This window comes from Channa argus, chromosome 16, assembly GCF_033026475.1.
Source record: "Channa argus isolate prfri chromosome 16, Channa argus male v1.0, whole genome shotgun sequence".
NCBI classification, from domain to species: domain Eukaryota; kingdom Metazoa; phylum Chordata; class Actinopteri; order Anabantiformes; family Channidae; genus Channa; species Channa argus.
In genome coordinates, this window is record NC_090212.1 from 6,902,965 (window position 1) to 6,923,220 (window position 20,256).

The 20,256-nt window shown below is 41.9% G+C and overlaps 1 protein-coding gene across 8 annotated transcripts in view; it reads right to left on the reverse strand.

Annotated features, from left to right (window-relative positions):
- The window catches only part of ralgapa2 (Ral GTPase activating protein catalytic subunit alpha 2), an 87,644-nt gene continuing 67,388 nt past the window's right edge, over positions 1–20,256 (reverse strand). For 3 of the 8 annotated variants that reach the window (XM_067480053.1, XM_067480051.1, XM_067480047.1), the window contains 3 exons: positions 8,176–8,297; positions 5,621–5,680; positions 1–2,510 (listed from right to left, as the gene is read on the reverse strand). In XM_067480053.1, coding sequence (XP_067336154.1) covers positions 2,353–2,510; positions 5,621–5,680; positions 8,176–8,297 — 340 coding nt within the window. In that variant the 3' untranslated portion in view covers positions 1–2,352. Of the gene's footprint in view, positions 2,511–4,598; positions 4,641–5,620; positions 5,681–6,815; positions 7,545–8,175; positions 8,306–20,256 lie in introns of those variants that run through there. The other 5 variants (XM_067480052.1, XM_067480050.1, XM_067480055.1 and 2 more) reach the window with 5 other exon arrangements.

Sequence of the window (20,256 nt, forward strand, 5' to 3'; positions counted from 1 at the left end):
TCGAATTTCAAATTGATTTAATGAAATGTTTCAATTTTCACATTTCTAATAAAGATAGCAGGACTCCGGTCATTAAAAACAGTTTGATATGTTGACAAGTAATAATGAAATCTTCAAGCCCCCCCCCCACTCTCTCTCTTATACAAAGATTATATTACAGGCATATATTTATACTCAGAGGTTTCTGAAGCCCTCAAAATTTGACACAATGTACAAAGATTTCTAGTATGAGAAGAAAAAAAATAACACACTAGGACTAACACTAGCTCATTTTCTTCACATATATAAGATACACAATCCTTATCTTGGTCCAAACTAATACCTCGAATGACTAAGCCACCAAAACAGGAGCAAAGACCCCTTATACAGACATCATCTATAAAATACAATCTTTAGATCAACTTCCTGGGTGGTACCTTCAAGTGGCTTTGGGGGGAATAAAAGCAATAGATGTGGTCCCGGTCTACTGTATATACATTCTTAAAAAAACAAACAAACAAACAAAAAAAACACAAACATGGATTTAACTCTCTCAGCCTCCACTTCCCTATTTGGGTTTCCTGTTTTTGTTTAGAGAATAAACAAACAAACAAAGGCAAGGTATAAGAGAAGGAGGAAAAAAATAACAGGAGAGCATGGGGAAAGTAAGGCATAGTAGTGCACCAGATGGGGATAGTGTTGCAGCCTGGGTGGAGCCCTCAGAGGGTGTGAGTGTATAGTGTATGTGTGTGGGGAACACCTGGCTACCATGACAACCCGAGCATGGGAGGTTGAGGAAATGAGAGCACCAGTCTGGCTGTTGCTAGGAGGGCTGTAAAAGAGTCCAGCTCTGGCATGCCACATAAACCGAGCCCCTCCTTCCAACCCTCCCACAAACACTATCCCTCCGTGTGGCCCCAGGAGGGCACACAGGATGAGGATCATGGGAAAGAGAAGGAGGCTGTGCCACTTGATTCCATTCACAGATAAAGATGGAGCAATGCATTACCTATTTTAAAAGACTAAAAACAAGAGAACCCCACAATTCCAAATCCATCTGGTGTTGTTGTTGTGGAAGCACAAGACGCTGACCTTTAGCGACACACGGGAGGAAAGCACTTTGTTTTAGACAGATAATGAGGAGACGTGATGCAGGTCACATGATGAAGAGGAAAAATAAAAATTTGATAACTGGAGGCAGAGGTGGTAGGAGACAGCATCATAGAGGACAGACATTACACAGGCACTATGAGAAGCTCGGTCAGAAACTTGCACACTCTCTCACACTCACGCACAGACCCACACCAGTGCATGCAGTTAAGATTCACTTGAGGCTCTGGCGGTATTTTTCTTTAAATAGCACACTAATACATGAAACATCACAACAGCAAAATAATCCAAACAGTACTATCTGTATACATTTAGCAAACAGACATCAGCAAATCAAACTTAAAGCAATTTACATCGAAGAAGAAAAGAGAAACAATATAGTTAACCAATAACAGCGAGTGCAAAAATGTTGGAATGTTGATGTCTTAGCTTTACAGGACAGTGAAACTGACAGCAGAGGAAAGAGACAGGGACTTATTCAATTACTGGACACAAGCCTATGTTAACAACATCAGAAAACAATTACAAATGCAGTCTTTTCTCATTCCAGGAGTTGCATAAATCAAATCTTGACACAATCCATCAGTATTCATTTAAAAAGGAAAATTAGAGTGATACAAATACAGTCTTTCCATTGTAGGAGGATGGTCCACAAACATGGTCAAAACTGGTGCTATAAGCAGGACAAAAACTTCTGTCACTAACTGGTGTTTTTGACACAGAAAGGTTGTGGTGGGTGCAAAAGGAAGTAAAAACGCAGACGTGTTTATAAATGGAAACCAATTTCTTGTGCAGCTTTAGAATGGTGCCACTTTCGATTGTGTCATTCAGTGCTTTCTTACATTAAGTGTTGACATTGATGAGATAGAGATGCCTCCCATTCCCTTACTACAGTAAAAAGGTTTGTTTCTCAAGTGCATTAAAATTACCAGCAAATTTGAATAAAAATTGAAGTTTCATCACAGGCTGCTTTAAGACTTCAAGTCTTCCTATTTTGCTGATTCTTGAGCTGAAACCACTGGGATGAACATAAATAGCTTAATATGGCGTTAATTTCGATAAACGCAAACACAAATGGAAATGTGTCAATGAAATCATGGACTGCCACTTATATTAAAAATTGCAATATTCTCCAGTTTATATGACACTAAATAAAACACAGCAAAAACAAAATAACTCTTGCAGTCATGGCTGGGTGTGTGAGGTTCTTCAAGAAAAGATTAAAGGCTGCCCTGTGGGTGTGGGTGAGGTGGGTTGAAGAGCTCAGCTGGAGGATTTGCTTATAGCGCTGGCTGATCGACGGAGTTTTCCAGAAACTCTGTTCCTTGTGGCACGGGGCATGTTGGGAGAGACCTGGTCGACAGAGTCCGTCGTTCCTGTTGAAGCACTGATATCTGTGCTCATGCTGCCAGTGAAGGAGCCTGGGACAGAGATGGAGGAATTGTTTGAAGACAGAGAGGGAAGAAAAAGACAAAGTTATGGAGAAAGACAGAGCCGATCATACAAGGAAGAGGTTCATCGGGGTTTGTTTTACTATCGTATATCCCAGCTTGCTGTGTCATGCATGTTGCTGCTCCCCAAACCAAAATTACCCAGGTCATTGATTTTTCACCAACATTGACAAAACTAACAATGCAAACTATATAATAATGAATACAATTGTTAGGATTTGAGTTTGTTCTACCCTTTAAGCCATTAGAATAATAAAGATGAGTGAAAGCGAATAAAATATTTCAGAAATTACATGCTTTTTTCACATGCTGCAGAAAAGCAAAGATTGTTAAAAGACAAGCTGACTTTCTTCCCAGCAAGTGTTCCCAGATGCTTATAATGTATGAAAAAAAGAAGGCTAACCTCCGTAGCTATGGGTAAGAAAATGTATTAAGTTCGCAGTATGAGAGCAGAATGCTTTGAATGAAAATAAAATTACACATTATGCTCTTGTTGGGAACACTGTGGATGCTTCCCATTGTCAAACATTGTCCCTTTTTCAAAAAAACTTCACATCCATCATTACAGGATGGCAAACGGCAATAAGCTGGGAGGTGTGCACGAAATGCTGCTGAGGACAATCAAGTATTGTCAACGCTGCCACTGACTTCCTCAGTGTACCCCTGAACAAGCCCAAACTGCGTGCCCCCCACCCGCCTTTGCCTCATGCCTCGAGTTTAAACAACTTTTCTGCTTTGTCGAGATGGCATCTGGTTGCCTATTTTCTTTCCTATCCTTTTATTTCTTGCCATTTTTCAGAGGCATCTCAAGTTGCAGTGGCTAAAAGGAATGGCAGATGGCTGGAGTAACAGACACTCAGCAGCACAGTGGACACAGGCAGCATCCAGGGCCATGGCTCACTGGGAGACAAGGGCTGGGCTATTGATGAAACATTGGATATGTGCATTGTGAAGGGCTAGGTGGGAGGTGAGGGGGTCCGAACATGCGTTCTCAAATCTGCATATGAATATAAAAAGGATCAAAATGTGGGTTGGCCTTTCTGGGAGAACAAATCCTGCATTCCCGTATTGTTCGACTCATTCCTGCAGTAAACATGTTGTTTTACAAACTGAAATGCATTTGCTGCAAAGCCCAATGATAGACGTGGACGGCAACCACCTATTAAAGCTAATATACACAAACAATAATGTTGTTCAGTTCACCACCCACTCAACATCCCTTTTCGTTTAGCACCCATTAAAACATGCTGCTCTAAACAGTCATAACTCCCACTGTGACACTTGATGACTGTGGCTGCATCAGCTTCTGAAGGATGTTCTTCACTGTATGGCCTTATGTAAGAATTAATTTTCATAGTAAGGTAGACAGAGAAAAAATATCACCAATTCAGAAGAGGCTAATGTGTCATCATTATAACCCAGCATTTCCGCTCCTCACTCAGACCAAGCTGCATTACAGTGTGGTTTGTTTCAGATGGAAAGAAGAAGGGAGAGACCCAGAGAGAAAGAAAAAAAAAAAAAAAAAAAAAGAGTCTTTAAATGCCCCTGCTATCCCATTGGTCCCCTCTGCAGCAGTTCAAACAAGGCTTTAGATGACAAAGACGTCTTCCAGTGCGGCAGGTGTTAGTCTCAAAGTCTGCCCCAGGCAAACAGGCACACTCCAACAGGAGGAAATGAGGGGGGTGGAGGGATTGAGGGAAAAAAGGAAAGACAGAAAAAAAGAGAAGTGTTTGCTGGGGGAAGAGATAAAGGCACGCCACATGCAGAAGCGAGGGCCAGAAGTATAACCGTATTGTACATGCTGCTACTTAGTCAGGTGCTAATTGTCCCCATCGTGCATCACTCTCAATTACCAGCCTGGTCTAAACAGTAAGGCACCCCCCAAATAAACAGTCTGGTTTCTCTGTCCCTTTCCCTTTGTCAGAGCACTCAGTAAATAAAGCTTGGTTAGTACTGAATGAAAGGAGGAGGTGTGTGGCGGGGGAAAACAGCCAGGATGAGTGAAGGGTAGGTAGGCCGCTGGACGGAAACAAGCTTCTGGTCTGACTTAGGGCTTACCTTCGCCATAAACAGTTTTTGGACCTTTAAGATATTTTTAATCTAAAAGGGAAAAACAGAGTAGAGCATCACATGAGAGAGCAGTGAACATACAGTCCGACACCTACCATAACACACTGTAACAGAACAAAAAACAACCCTGCAGAAATGTAGTGGAGTGTGGGGATACTCTCAGGCGGTGTGTGTGCCGTCGTGGTTGGTTTTTACCGGAGAGTTTAGAAGTCAAACAAGGCTAACAGGTTTGGATGATGGGTTAATCTACAAGTTTTTCTGGAGATACACCGAAGGCTATAATGTCTGATGGTACATGATGAATCTCTCCAATTCACAGATTTCAAAAGTAATTATGACAATTTTGAAATCCAAAGCACAAATGGCCAGTTCACATGGCAACCACAGGCTGAGAAACATTTACCACCAATGTTACAAGAGAAGAGGGTTTGGATGAGAGAGTAAAAGATTTTGGGGTCATGGGAGCTTTTGAGTTGTTTTATCCACTAGAGAGAAGTATTGGCTTTCTCATGTGCAGTTATGCATTTGATAAAAAAAGGAACAGACAATAACATAAACATTACAAACTGAGCACAGCAGTGCACGGTAACAGGCAACGCACTGAGGATGAGGGTCCACATGACATAAGGACTAGTTCATGCAGGAAGCCGTGAGGCTGGACTGAGGTTACATGATAAAAGTGAGGTTGCATTAGAGATCATGGAGGATGAGGCTGGGGAGGATACTAACAAGGCAAAAATGTAAATAGATGCATGACTGACAGCAGAGGGTTAAATGCCTTGCAGCAAACTGATGAAACACTGCAGGAGCGCTTCATTTAGCAATTACCATGCAGGATCACCAGCTTAATTCGAGAGCTTTTTGTTTTAACAAAAGGGCTAAATCAAGCGCAACCTTTAGTTTTTTGATGACGGTTGGGTTCACAGTGACCTAAATGAATGAATAATTGGATGCTGGTGGGCTGTTGCTGGGCATCATGCCTAGTGTGAAGGAAGCAGGCAGAATCTTACAGTCCAGTTTGGCCCAGGGGTACTCCATGTCCCAAACCATCCCCGGCCAACGCCTGCACGCTGTCATGAAGCATGGATGACATGTTAGTGGCAGCAATGGGAGCCAGAGCAGGATGCACAGACAGACAAGATAGATAGACAAACTCTCACTCTCTCACACACACACACACACGCACACACACAGACACACACACACACAAACATGAGAGGCCAGTAGCACATTTCACAAAGGTGAGAATGAGGAGCAGTGTCAGCCAGCCATCACTGCCATACTAAAGCTAGTTGATGGGACACAGAGAATCAGGCCGATTACAGTGATAGGCTTATTCAGGTACATTAAATGGAGCCATGTCATGCATATGATCCTAAGAAAAAAATAAAAACAACACTTTGCACAAACTAGCAAGAATACATGAAAACAAATACAACCAGCTATGGTAGTTGAAAGATGTTGTTAGAGAGAAAACATTTAGTCGAGTAATCGATCAGCAGAAAAGTCTGGACAAAAATCTGCAACAATAAGAATAAAAACAAACAAACAAAAAACATGAATGCAAAAATAAATACTGCCTTTTTCCAAATTATTTATTCTGGATACATTCTACATTTTGCCACATTACTTATACTAAAGCTAAACTAGCTATACTAAAGCTTTCTTTATAGCCAGTGTAAACACAAAGAAAGAAACAAGGAATAACTTTTGTTAAAAAAAAAGCCACTAATTATATTATAATATGATACTCCTTCTTTAGGAAACGGCTCGGCAACTTCAAGAAATAATTCACTGTTATAATAGCTAAATGAGTACCATACAATATCCTGTGGGGCAGACCAGTCTAGAGACAAAATGTGAATGGATAGAGCTACACATACACGCTTGGTTTTATTAGTCGAATAATCTATTTACATTTGTAGATTCCGGAGAAATACAAATTGCCATTCAGAAAGAGTTTCCGCAGCAGCGAGGGTGACATAGCAGCCTCACAGACTTCATTATGTTACGACCTCTCACATTAGCCATAGTGTATGTCTCATGCTGTGAAACATTATTCTAAAACCTGGATAACATCTCCATGCCCAGCCACAAAGGAAACCTTCTTCAGACACAAAGCTTTGAGCGCATACAATATTTTTAATCCTCTTAATGCCTCTATATCTTTATCTTTTTTTTTTACTCAGTATTTCTCTATAAAGGATAAAGTCTTTCTATATTATTAATACTTTTAACAATACCCATACAGAGACAAGAACCAAAAAGAATAAGCCTCTATTCGTTGTTAGTGTCTGTCTCTGACCTGGATTAGTTTATTTGTGTGTGGCACAGACCTCCGCTGTTACCTAAATATTACTGAAGACACATAACCCAGGCACAATACTGTACTCGGTCATGTTTCTTTATTATAAAAGGTGTGATCTGAATATCTTTAAAACTGCTGCCCTAAACCTAAGGATTGCCTAACCTTTTTACAGCCTATGAGGTAAGAAATGTGTGCATGTGTAACATTCTCTTCGTTTATAGACTGCTAGCTAAACAATGAAATCTTGAAAAGGGGAAAATCCCAAGACGTATCCGTAAACCTGGCTGGTGGTGATGCTGACAGGAGTTGAGAAGGTCAGTCCTGGTAGACTTTAACAATATGGGAACATAGTTGACCGCCTCATCGTACTGAATATTCCTAACTGCCATTTGCAGACCATATAGTTTTGAAAAATCTGATGGGCAATTTCACATAATAACATATTATTATAATATTACATACATTTTAAAATAAAAGATAATCATCGAAAATTTGGAAAATGGCTAGATATCTATGGTGTGGTATTGTAGAGTGCTTTCCTTGTCAAAACAGAACGTGTCGGGATCCAATAGAGTGGAAAAGTGCAATCCCGTATTGATTTCAGTCTTGTTGCAGATCGATCAAAGCTGGTAAAAGTAGGAAGAACAAGATAAGACACATTTTCCATTCTATTCATCATGGACTTATAAGAGTACTGTGCTGACATCCGTTAGCTGCTGTTTGTCGGTTGGATTGCTTAAGTGTTGGTGAATGAGCTTATGAAGACAACCACACAGATGCGTGCAAGCAAACACACACACTCTCGCACACTCACACACACACACACGCTCAGCAACTGCCATTTAACAAGGCTGCTTATATTCATAGGAAAGTAATTGCATGAAAAGATGCTGTTTGAAACAAGAGATGAACAGTGGTAGTATGAGTGGGGCTTCAAGAAGTCGAGAAGCAGACTGTTTGAAGTCAGACAGATAGTGGGAAGAGCTGAGGGATTGTCGTTTGATATTCATCAGTGAGTGTAGGCGTGGAAGAAGAGTGAGGGATCTGGGGGGTGGAGGAGGAGGCAACAGGGGCAAACAGGTGTTTTTAGAGGAAGAGGAGAGATTGATATGGAGGGAAAAAAAGGTTAGAAATGCCAAAGAAGCATGACGTGGAAAGTGGGGAACTGATGAAGCAGTAGTGAGATGGAAAGACAGAAGGAAATGAAGCGGAAAGAAGATAAAGAAAAAGTGAGGTGCAGTGTGCTTCATTTCTCACCTGTCCCACTCACTGGGTAGCCAGGAGACGGAGAAAAGACCTGAGAGGCAAAGTCTTCAAAGGTCATGACCTCTCTGTGGTTTTGAACAATGGCCTCCAAGTAAAGCGCCCGCTCTTCATAGCTGGTTGGCTGTTGTTAGGGGAAATAATGGCATGATGGAGAAGAAAAACAAGGCAACAAGGTAGATGGCCTTCACTGTACAGTTACCCATCCTAAAACAAAATAATTCAAAATACAATATATCCACAATTTCAAAATACTATAAAAACATCAATTTATGTATGGCACAGGTCAGGTTTTTCCATTCGAGCTTTATAGATTCATAGTACTATGAGAGTGAGAGGGGAAAGTGAGATGGAGCTTTACTGGGCAGGGTGACTCCACCATCAGCAACCCAGCCAGAAGCAAAGATGGAACAATCAGCCATGCCACACTGCCTCAAATAAGAAAGCCGTCTCCAAAACAATCATAAAAAAAGAAAGAAAGAACACATCCATTCTGGCATGATGCTCCAAACCTCTCCTCTCCCCCTTTCTCATCCCTCTTTTTGCTCTAATAGAACCCCTGCTGCAGGCAGCATGTCTAGGACCACCCTCCCCGATGTGCTGCCTACCACTTCTCCGTGCCATCAGGGGGAAAATTGGAGCCATTTGAAATTCAGAGTGACAAGCAGTGACTGCAGCCTGGGCAGCGAGCATGCAGGATGGATGGCCGGGTTTGAAACAGAAAAGCTCAAATAAATAAATATATAAATAAATAAGCCTGCAAAATGGCTGCTGGGTGAGGGTGAAAAACATTCTGATGGCCATTATCATATCATTATGAAAGATATATCGTGCTGTGTCGGTTGTGGAACGGAGACTAGTGCTAGATAAAATATGGTGAAGGGACTATTGGAGTAAAAAGGTCTATCCGATGGCATGCTAGTAAGTGCTCTGAAATTTAACAATGCGTGTGCCTGTTTGACAATGAGTCTGATTATTCTCACTGCTGTCTGTTGTGACCATGTTTCCTTGATTGATGACCCCCTAGAAATTGCTTGACAAACACATGCACTCTCAAACATATACAGATCTAGTCCCTAAATAGTCCCCCCCCTCCCCTCCCCTCCCCCCGATTCCCCCACAACCTCATCTCATTCAGACTGCCAAGGTGGAGTGGCACTGGGCTGTTGCTGAAGCCAAGGCTGAACCAGGACTAGCTGAGATAGACTGGACTGGGCTGAGAGCCTCTGGTCTGGGTTAGATAGATAGGACGAGACAGTCACTGGGCAGGGGGCCTGCTGTGGGCACATGCCGCCACAGCAGGGGCCAAGGCAGCCATGACCAATGGCTTTGAGTGGAAGTGTGGCAAAGTGGGGGTGACGGGCACCTGAGCCGGGACACAACAGAGGGTACAACAACAAATCTGCTCACAGGGACAGACAGAGATGGACAGAGGGCAGAACAAGACAAAGAATAGGGTAAAAGAAAACAATAGGCAGCGTTATGGGTTTTGCTTTGTTCAGTTCCAATTATTCAGTCAGTCTAATATTAGAATTTAATTTATTACTGTAAATGCTATTTTAACATGGAAAGGAAAAAGATGGAGACAAATACTACATACAACATATGAAATAAAAAATGAAAGGTGTCCTTTAAACACTTGACTAGTTTAGTCAAAAATAAATAAATAAAAAGATTGGTCTACTCTCCTCAGTTATTTTGTGACATTTTACTGCAAAAGACGAGTCTTGAATAAACACAGACTTGTCAGGGCAGAACATAAGGAAATCCATTAAAATAAAAGCTCATACTTCCCCCATCACCAAGGAATGGAAAAAAAAAAAAAGGAATTTAAGTAGACCAAAAGAACTGTCAGGTAGTATACGGTATCTAATTCACTATTCTTTACAGGCCCAACATCTCCATTTAAAAGATGCGTAGAAGCATGACTACAAGCAAATATAAGCACTTTTCCATGTGCTCTATATCTGTTTTCTAGTCATAGCCAGACATGCAACGTCACTGTTTTCTGTCACTTGCTGGAAACAGTGTTGGACAAAGAGTGGGCATCCCAGGCTCTGCTGCCATGGTAACTTGGGTCACACCTTTGTGTGGTGGGTCATATCCAGGGTTTTTATGGATAAAAAACATAGAGAAAGATCATTTGTAAAAATAAGAAAAAGTTTCCATATAGGTGACAAATAAAAGACAAAGTATAGGAGAACGAAACACTTGATGAAAAGAAATGAAGGCGGTTGGAAGGAAGCAGATAAATGAAAGACAAGGTTGGGGAGAGGGAATGAGAACCTCGGCACAGCGTGGGTCAACAGAGCCATATGGCTGTCCATTATCCGAGATGCAGATGACTGGAGGCCTGTTATTGAGATTCCTAAAGCAAATATTGACTCCAGCTGGAGCAGACGCTCTCTCTGACTCTGACACACGCCTCTCCTCCACTACTTCCTTCCGCTGCTCTCTATCCAAGTTAGACAAATGGATTGTAGTGGGTGAGAAAAAACTTTAAAGAATAAAATTAAGGTAGATGGTGTAGAATCATCAACAGATGATGGAAAATATATGACAGGCAGTGGAGGAGATGAACATGAGATTGGGGGGGGAACTAATAAACGCTATTTTGCAGATGACTGAAAGCGAGAGGTATAATTAGCTCACGTAAGTAAATGTACGATGCTATCTGTGTGTAAAAAAAAATTGCTGCACAGTAATCAGACCTGATGTACATGAGGGGTAATCTTGCCTTTCTCTCTCTCTTCCACTCCCTCGTCTTTCTGCCTGTCTCTAATTACTAAGCCATGGGCACAGCTTGTTCCCCTGCATATCCCCAGATGCTACTGCCTCCATGCAGTAACTTAATCAAGGGACATGTCCACAACAGTGACGCAAAGACCAACTCTGTGAAATGGACGCCAAATCCGCTGACAATGAGCTACTTTTGCGGAAAAATTAAGCTACCCACTGAACATGGATGCCTGGCAATACTTCATGCTCATTGTAAACTTGTCTGGAAATGTGCAGCACAAAATACAACATTTTACACTTTATGAAAATGGTCTGCGTTATCAAAGACCTTGTGATGAAATCTATCACATAAGGCTCCATTATATTTTGTGCTTTAAAAACATCTCATAAAACAAGGATTGAAATCTAAAAAGAAAAATGCACAGAGATCTACATTTCCACAGATGGACTGCAACCCAAGTCACCCGTGACATAACTGTCATTTACAGCTGAACTAGGTAGACAACCACGACAAGCCAATCAGTGGGAGAAGTGTGTATCACACCACTTTGGGAATTTCCAAGTAACCCCTACGTTCCAAGAGGCTGCATTCCTATTAGGAAGAATAGAGGAAAGCCAATGTAATGTCTATAAAGCGTGGCACCCATTGGATAGTAATACGAAAAATCTCCCAGGTCTGAGTTAATGTAAAACGACTTCAGTTAGTAGACTGATATCTGGTGGTATGGAGGTTGTGGTTAGGGCGTTATGAGAGTGCAGGAATAGTAGCAATAAAGAGAAAAGCACCAATCTTATCTATTAACTGCAAAATTCACACATTTGTGATAATGTGTTTTTCTGGATAACATCCTTATCCACCCCGCCCTCTGCTTGCCCTCTCTTTCTTTTTCACTAGTGGTGAGAAAGACTTACAGCTAGCATGTGGCATATCTGGATAGATGTGTATCCCAAACAAACACAGTATATAGTATAATGAAAATGTACAGATAATTTATACAAAAAAGACATTAAAATGCTTACATGCCAAAAAAATACATGGAGGTGCTGATCAACTGCATAATCTAACAATTTCATACTTGTGAAGGCATATGTGCAAGTATATATATGTGTACATGCATATTTATACGTGGGTGTGTGCACGTACATATGCATGTGTGCTGTCCAGATGGCAGAGGGGTAGCTATGGGGGAATGGTGGGGGTCAAGCATCTTTGTGGATCAAAGCCAAGGTCAGGGCAGCAGCAGTGGCCCATGGTCAAGGTGAATAGAAACCTCAGATGGCTCTTCATTAGCAGGCTGCCCCATCCCTGCTGGACCCCATCGGCAGGCCGCCACCAACCCTCGTCATCATCTTCCTCACTCTGTCCATAGGGACTGGTTCTGAAAATGCTTGTCCACTGGGATCTATTTTGGGCTGTGTCTAACTCCACCCAACACTTGCAGCCATATACACATGCTCACACATAGGAGTGTGTGCATTAAGTACCTGAACACAGACACACTAAATCCGGAAGGAAGGCAGGCAGGCAGGCAGGCAGGCAGGCAGGCAGGCAGGCAGGCAGGCAGGCAGGCAGGCAGGCAGGCGCGCGCATGCGGGCGCACATGCGCACACGCGCACACGCGCACACGCACACACACACACAGTACTCCCTAAAAGAGCCAGTGTTGACCTCTGAACTGGTATCTCTCTGGAGAGCCGCATCCTGACTATCCAATCTCAGTCATTGTGTTCCTCAGTCCCTCTGCTGACAAAAGGCCTCATGCCGACACTGGCCTCTGACACACACTCAACATCTTTTAAACACACAGAGCCAGAAGGGACATCACGACTTCAGAAATCATTCTGTAAACACTTTACATTCAGTGTTGTTTTTTGCCACCTGTATAAGGCCTTTATATGAAATTCAAGTGTTTTAAGCAAACCTGTCTTAAACCTATAAGACAGAAGAGTGATGAGCAAAAAGGTATTATTAGGTTTATTTAAGAACTAGAGAATTACAAGAGCCATGTACGTTCCATCGTAGTGAGATGCATGAAGATTCTTTCTAGACTCTAACTGGTCTTAACAATCAAATATAAAGGCTCATCTGGAGTTTATTGAATGGTGGTTTAAACAAGAGAAAACATTATCTGTCACATATATATTTATATGTGGTAAATAAGATAATGGTAACCTGCACTGGCTGGTGGATTCGGGCAAATTATCTGTATCCTGGCCAAAACTCCAGACCAGTCTTGTTTTCCACTTTTATCATAGACAGCAACTCTACTTTCATTCTTCCTTTAATTTAGCTGCGTGCATCTTATTGTCTGCAGCCTGTTGTTGCACACATGCACAGTTGGAGAAAGCTGTTTAGAAACCAGTTTTCCCCATATACATGGCACTTAAATAACCAGGTTACGGTCGGTTTCTCAGAACACCCGATTTCTTAAGACCATGTAAACGCAGTCAGTCTAAATTTTCTATATTTGAAGCAAATCCAAAACTAAATAAAATGACTGACACAAACAGGGGCAGACCCATAGAGTGCGTTTAAATAGACTTAAGTAACTAATGTCATGTAAACAGTAAAGCTGGTTTCCAAAATGGGGGGGATAAAGGAAACCTGGTTTCCTCAGGTAGATTTCTGTAGGAGAACTTAGAAATCTTTGCCATGTATAAGGGTAACCAGGTTTCTAATCGACTCTCTCCATCTTGGCATGTGTGTAACAAAAGGCTGCAGACAGCAATTTGCAACTGAGTGGAAGGCTGACTGAGGGAAAGATCATTAAGGGGGTGATGCTGCCCTGTTTTTAAAACAAAGTCTGCCTGAAGTCAGAGACAGAACATCTGCCTCTAGTCTAAATAAGCCATTTCCCCCTTAAGGATTTCTTACATTTTGACATTTCCATTGAGGATTAGCTGCATCTCTCCTTTTGTTTCTTTTTTCTCCCCCAGCGCTGTCAATCTGCTGCAATACAGACATACACACACATAAACCCAGGCAAACAAGAAGAAAAGTCAGAAAGCAGCATTTCCTGTCACTATACAGTCGAAATCTGGGAACCAGGCTTCCAAAAAAAGTCTGACATGGAGGAGAAATTAGGTTACTTTTCTGCTGCATGCATACGCAAATTTCCGGTAACCAGGTTTCTTAAGTGCATGTAAACTCCATTTTCCGCTTACCCCAAAAAGCTCATTTCTCAGAGTACCCCGGTTTTAAGTCCCAAATGTTGGAAAACGGGTTCAATGAGGGTATTTGATTGATTTAACTTTCACTTTTGTCAAAGACATCCCTTATCAAGTTGCATGTTAAACTGATCGATTTTAAACCGTTATTTTAAACATGGTAGACAACAGAACTGCATATTTGTTCTTAGTCAGAAAATTGTGACTTGTCTCCTTCTAAATCTTCACAAACTACCACTTTGAGAAAGAAGGAAAACTGATGTCAGTTAAACACGGGTTTTCATTTAACCAGTCCATAAAGCTTTGCATAAACTAGTCTTAGTCATGATGTACTGTAGATGTACATTCTACTGTTAGTGTTCTTATGTTGAGAACAATTCCTCAGGACTCCATGGCAGTAACCAAGGTTAATCCTGTTTGTAGAAGCGCTGGTGGTATAAGGGGGTCTTATAGTGAAGAGGGATAGTTTAGAGATGAGGTGGAGGGTGCCTCAAGGTGCTTGACCCCCTCATCTATTAGCCCCCACATCTTCCCATTAACCTGGGCCAATCAGCTTGACCTTGGTGAGGAGAGAAGCTCAGGAGTAGCTCACAGCACCATTGACTCTGAGCAGTCACATAATTGGCCTGTTAAGGGGAAGGTACTGGGAGTGCTTGGTTTTGCTGGGGTGCCACAGCAATCTGGATAAAAAAGGAGATTTGGTCATTATTACGTTATTACGAGACACTACTCCACCTCATCATACCACGAATGAACTCAAAGCAGTTTCGCTAAATGTCAATGATACTGCTGGTCCATATGATTACATTGGGGGTTAAGTCTCCTACTTAAATGGTGAAGTAAGAAAAAAAACTTTTCAGAATTTAAAATCATGGGTCAAAAAGCCAGGCTACAGAGATCTTCAAATAGCATTCAGGGTTGTTTCCAGCATTATATTAGGTATAAAATAAGGTATGAAAGCTCGTGGGACATGTTTAAGTCAACAGGAAATTGCAGTGCCATCTCCAGGAGCCATTGGTATGGAGAAATGGATTGGACTGGATGAACTGTTACTCATTACAGAAAAGGAGATAAGCAGTAGAAAAATGGCAGACAGGCAGGGAAATGTCTACGGGATACACAGGCAAACATCAAAGGACACAACTATGAAGAAAGAACGGGGACATGGGAAGGAGGGAGGGGATACAATGGAAAAGATAAAGAAAAGAAAGAGGGGTAAAGCAGAGCAGGTGTTGATTGGAGAGAGGCCGGGCGGTGAGTGCCAGTGGTACCTGTTGTCACACTGAGGACTGAGGTGTAAAGCTCGTCTCAGCAGAGGCCCTCAGAGGTGTGAGGTGATTATGGGAAAACGGGGATGAAGACAGAGGCATTTAGATGGAATAAAATGGGAAGGAAAGGAGAGATGGGGACAGAGGGACTGAATGCAGAAATAAAGCTGGCCACAGGAATGATAGCAGAGTGGGAATGAACAACAGATTGAGATGGATAAAGTGATAGCATGCATGACAGAAACTAGCCAGTAGGTTGACTGTATAGTGTCTGTATGTGTGTGTCCCATTTTATGTGGCAGGTACTCAAACTTTGGTGTCTCATTAAACAGCTTTTTGCTGTAGACACAGCAGCAGGACAGAAAACATCTCAATGTGTCAAAGATGCATTATGATGAGTGGAGGTGTTTGCAGGTCTCATTTTCTAGGTGAGCATAGACATACACAACATCCGATGCTCTAGAGAACCGACTGGTTTCAGAGAGTTTTAATAACTAGCCTAATTAGCAGCAGGTCCCAGAAACTGGAACTCAAGAGCCCCAAAGGAGTCGGGTCAAACTGTAAGCCCAGGTTAATGACTCCTCCTGAGGCGTGAGTTTCCCACAGCAAGAGCTTTCTAAGCTCCAACCTCCACACCTCTGTATCGTCCATCTGGCATTCAGACAGCGTGAAGGGAAGTTATGGTTCTGACATTATTCCTAACCTGTGACATCATCACTGCCTATCAGTGACTTCACATGGGTTTGCCACAGCTGCAGACAAAATCTGATGTCTGCTAGCCGACATGACCAGGTTATTTATGAGAGGACTGGAGAAGGTAGTCACCCATTTTCTCAAGTCTCTGGAAGCCCACCATTTCTCCAAGGGACACTAAAAATCGATTTTTGCTCCACAGCAAATCATAAGACCAGCACCTATATCTATGTAAACGTTGACCCTTAACATATGTGAAACTTACTGATTGTTAGGGGTTCTCAGCGAATAAATAATAAAACAAATCATCCTCACACATGCACACCAGAGTCTAAGGATAGCACCAAGATACCTGATGACCTCATAATTTGTTGTTCATCACAACATAACTGTCATAAAAGCCTTCTCAGCTTGTGTATTCAAATAAGCTGAGTCTGTAACCAATCTCATTTTCAAAGGATCCTGGTCTCCATTGATGAGTCCTAACACAGCAGCCTTAGATGTGAAACACAATGGATCGACATGATTAATCAAACACAGGCCCATTATAGTCACACAGACCTCCACCGTGCATTAACAGAAAGTCATAATAAGATGAGCTACAAAAGCGTGATAGGGATGAAGATTACCAGATACAGTTCTGTGACTGGCTGGGTGAGAGTTCTCTCTGAAGGTCTCCTTTGTCACTGCCGATGGCCAGAGTGACATGAATGCCTCAGCCTTCTGGAAACATTATTAGGTTGGGACAAAGGTGGGCATCTTATGAGCTATCTAAGGTGAATATACGTTGCATTTTGCTTTCAGTTCCTGCTATTTTAATTTTTCAGGATCGAGACAGGGAACGAGAGCATCTATCTGATCTCAATTTGAACTTTTAATAAAAAGTCAAAGATGAAACCAGGAAGGGCACGCTGCAGATAGACTTTGACTGAAGTATTATCAGGCTACTGCCTCAAAGTTCTGCTCTGCTCACCTGTACCAATCTCAGAACACAGCATCAATCAAAGTACACCGACATTCTATAATCTACTCTAACTATCTAGACCATCAGTCTGTTCAACCAGTGTGACACTTAAATTGCAAGAGAAGTTTGCCATCTTGGGGTTATGCCAAAGGGCTCTTATTTTAACCCTACAGTAACACTGTTCAGACAAGCATGGATTAAAAATTAAAATGAACAGAAAATTGCTTTTGCAATTTTAATGATGCTTGTGGCATGTGCAATAGAATAACTGTGATGCGTTAATGTTATGCATCTTTGTCTGCTTTCCCGCCAAGAAATGCTGCACATGAAATCTCTTGTTCCTTCTATTCTCCTATCTGTGAAAGGTTCATCAAGCCAATTAGGCTGTTTGGCCTTATGCAAAATGCCAGTTATTTAGCGGGAATGATAATGATTTGTGCTAGGTTACATATGATTACAACTGAGGTGAATGCATAGAGAAAAGGGTTAGTTACTAGGGGACAAGCGTGTATTTCATTTGCCCTCATGTTTTTATTGTAGGCATATTTCAATCAATGCCATTGAGATAACAATGAAATACAAAATTGTCTCTAAAAACTAAATATGCTGTCGTGGGCCCCTCAGATGAATTTGGTTATATCACTTTATCCAAATGGTGATAATAATGATGACTGAATATGTTGTTGTTGAAGGGCTATACTTAAGATGTAAAAATTATTTGCAAGGCAATTACAGTTGCCAAACTTCGCCCTTACTTCCACTCAAATAAGTATGTAATAGTCCTTTTAAGGAAAGAAAACTGTGTATTCGAGTAGGTCTAAAATCCTGACTACATAAAGTCAGATTTAGAAATTGTTTAGCCTCCTTCACAATCTGAAGGCAAGAAGGTGGTATGTCTGGATCTAATGTGCTGGGTAGGTAAGGGGCTGGGCAATAGCCAGAAATTGGGACTGAGCCTTCAATCCAATATAACCGTATGAATGAGTAGGGTGGCAAAGGGAGATATATGTATATGCACACACACACACACACACACAAAAAAAAAACCTTGGGCAAAAAAGAAAATGGACTTCTGTGTTGGCAACAGCTTTTTCCTAATCCTCGCCCCTGGGCTATATTGTGCAGTCAAGCAGGCTATTACATGGCAACAATTAGGGGGGCTGGAGCCCAACACCTGGTCATCTCCTATTCTGGCCCTTCAGTGGCAGCTGACTGTACAGTCTCACAGCCAGGTGGCCCTCCTTCAATGACATTAGCTAGTCACTCCAGGGTTAATCAGGAGCCTGCCATCATCCAGTGGGCATGCATAGAGCTCCATTCAGAGTGTAAGCCTTTATAGGGAAAGGGGTGATAGAGACAATGTTAAAAAAACTTGTTCAACGGAAGACCTCAAATAGAGAGCCCAGATAATTAAATTTAACTTTAGGGAGGGGCTAGGCCCACTTAGATACATGGCCTAAGTTTGGTGCACTGCCTTGATTGGCTCAAGCAGAGCTTGCGGCACGTCAACTGTGCATCCTGCAGATTATAATGGACCCTTTCATGGGTGGGGAAAAACAGATGGAGGAGTGGGAAGTGCTATATATCCACGCAGACGGACGGTGATGTGGGGGGGGGGGGGGGGGAACTGGATTTTGTCAAAGTCGGCATACACAAAAACAAGTGGGCGTAGTTAGAGCGGCCCCCGGTCATATCTGCCGGCACAAAACAGCCCCATTCCAAAGCCCTCTAGCTTGAAGATCTAAGGGTAAACAGCACTCATCAGAATAACAAAGGCTATAGATTTGTACCCAAATCAGCTAGAGTCTCATTAATAGTAATTAGAAGCTATACATAACAAATGAAGATGTGTACACTACATTAAACAAAAGGTACTGTGTGGTGCTGAGTATCTACACACTGTTGGATAAGTGGATGTCTGCAACACAAAGCTTTTCTTACGGTTCATTCACAACAACAGGAATGAACAGTTGAAATAAAACAGAAGTAAGCACCATATGTTGACTGAATTTTCATGCTAACATTATACAAAATGATAAATATACATATCTTTTAATGACCTCACTACTTGAATGTGTTGTGCCTGCCTGAACACCCAACAAAGCTTTGTTTGGCATCAAACAAATATTATTACAGCCTGTTGTACTGAACAGACAGAGAAAGACTACGCCAATATTCCTCGCTGTTTCTCTTTAGCAACAACCACTACTTGACAATGAAACAGAGACTATCAGTATTAACACATCAAAAGACTGCTTTCTGTAGGAAAAGGCAGACAATGCACTGTGACGCATAGTTAAATGTTTTGTTTTTTTATATGGCTTTGTTTGTCTTGCCTTGTCTGTTAATGCAGAAAATTCCATTTAGTGCAAAAATGCAAATGCTGTGAGGCATAAGGACATCCTCTAAAATAGAACAATGGCCAAGAGGCCAGCAGAGGAGCAGACCCTTCCTTTGAACCATTTAAAGAGGCATTAATGTGCAACTTATAAATAATCAACTAATTCCTTCTTAAAAACAGCCAATTAAGACTGTGAAATTAAAAGCAACACGGCCTTATGTAAAGGAAAAAAAGAGCAAGCCTTGTTCAGATCAAAAAAAAAAAAAAGAATTGAAAATCTTATGGACATTTAGGGACAAAGAAACCCAATAATGTCACAAGGTGTCCTCACAAGACTCCCAAAATACCCAAGGCCACAATCAGAGACCAAGAGATTCCAGCAAAGAACGACAATGACATTTCACTGACATTTCCCAGCAGCATTGAATGCAGGGCTGTCTTAAGACGGTAAGAAATATCTATGGATATGCTTGAATGTGACACAGGCGTTGAGGGATGCAGGTTCTTTCAGGGGATGGCCTCAGCTCTGGGGCTTGTGATGAGGAGCCTGGACCCTGGGAGATTGAATGGTAATCACTGGAGCACAGATAATGGATGATTGAAGGCTCTTTCTGCGCCGCTGTTGGATTTCAATATCAGAGAGGCCCTAGAATTGGGATTCTTATCAGGGGCGGTGTGTCAAACAAAGGAGAGCTGAGCGTGAAATATGGGGTCCAACTCAGGCACACGACCCTGGCGATTAGCACAAGGATAAAAAAGGCCGCACAAACAAAAGAGGGCAGCTTGTGATGGACAAAGGGCTGTCCACTGTCTTGTAACAAGAGACATTGAAGGAAGAGGGGACATAAAAGAAGGGAAAGAGTACTTGGTGGTAGAAGGAGGACAAGACAAGAGTTTTGCTG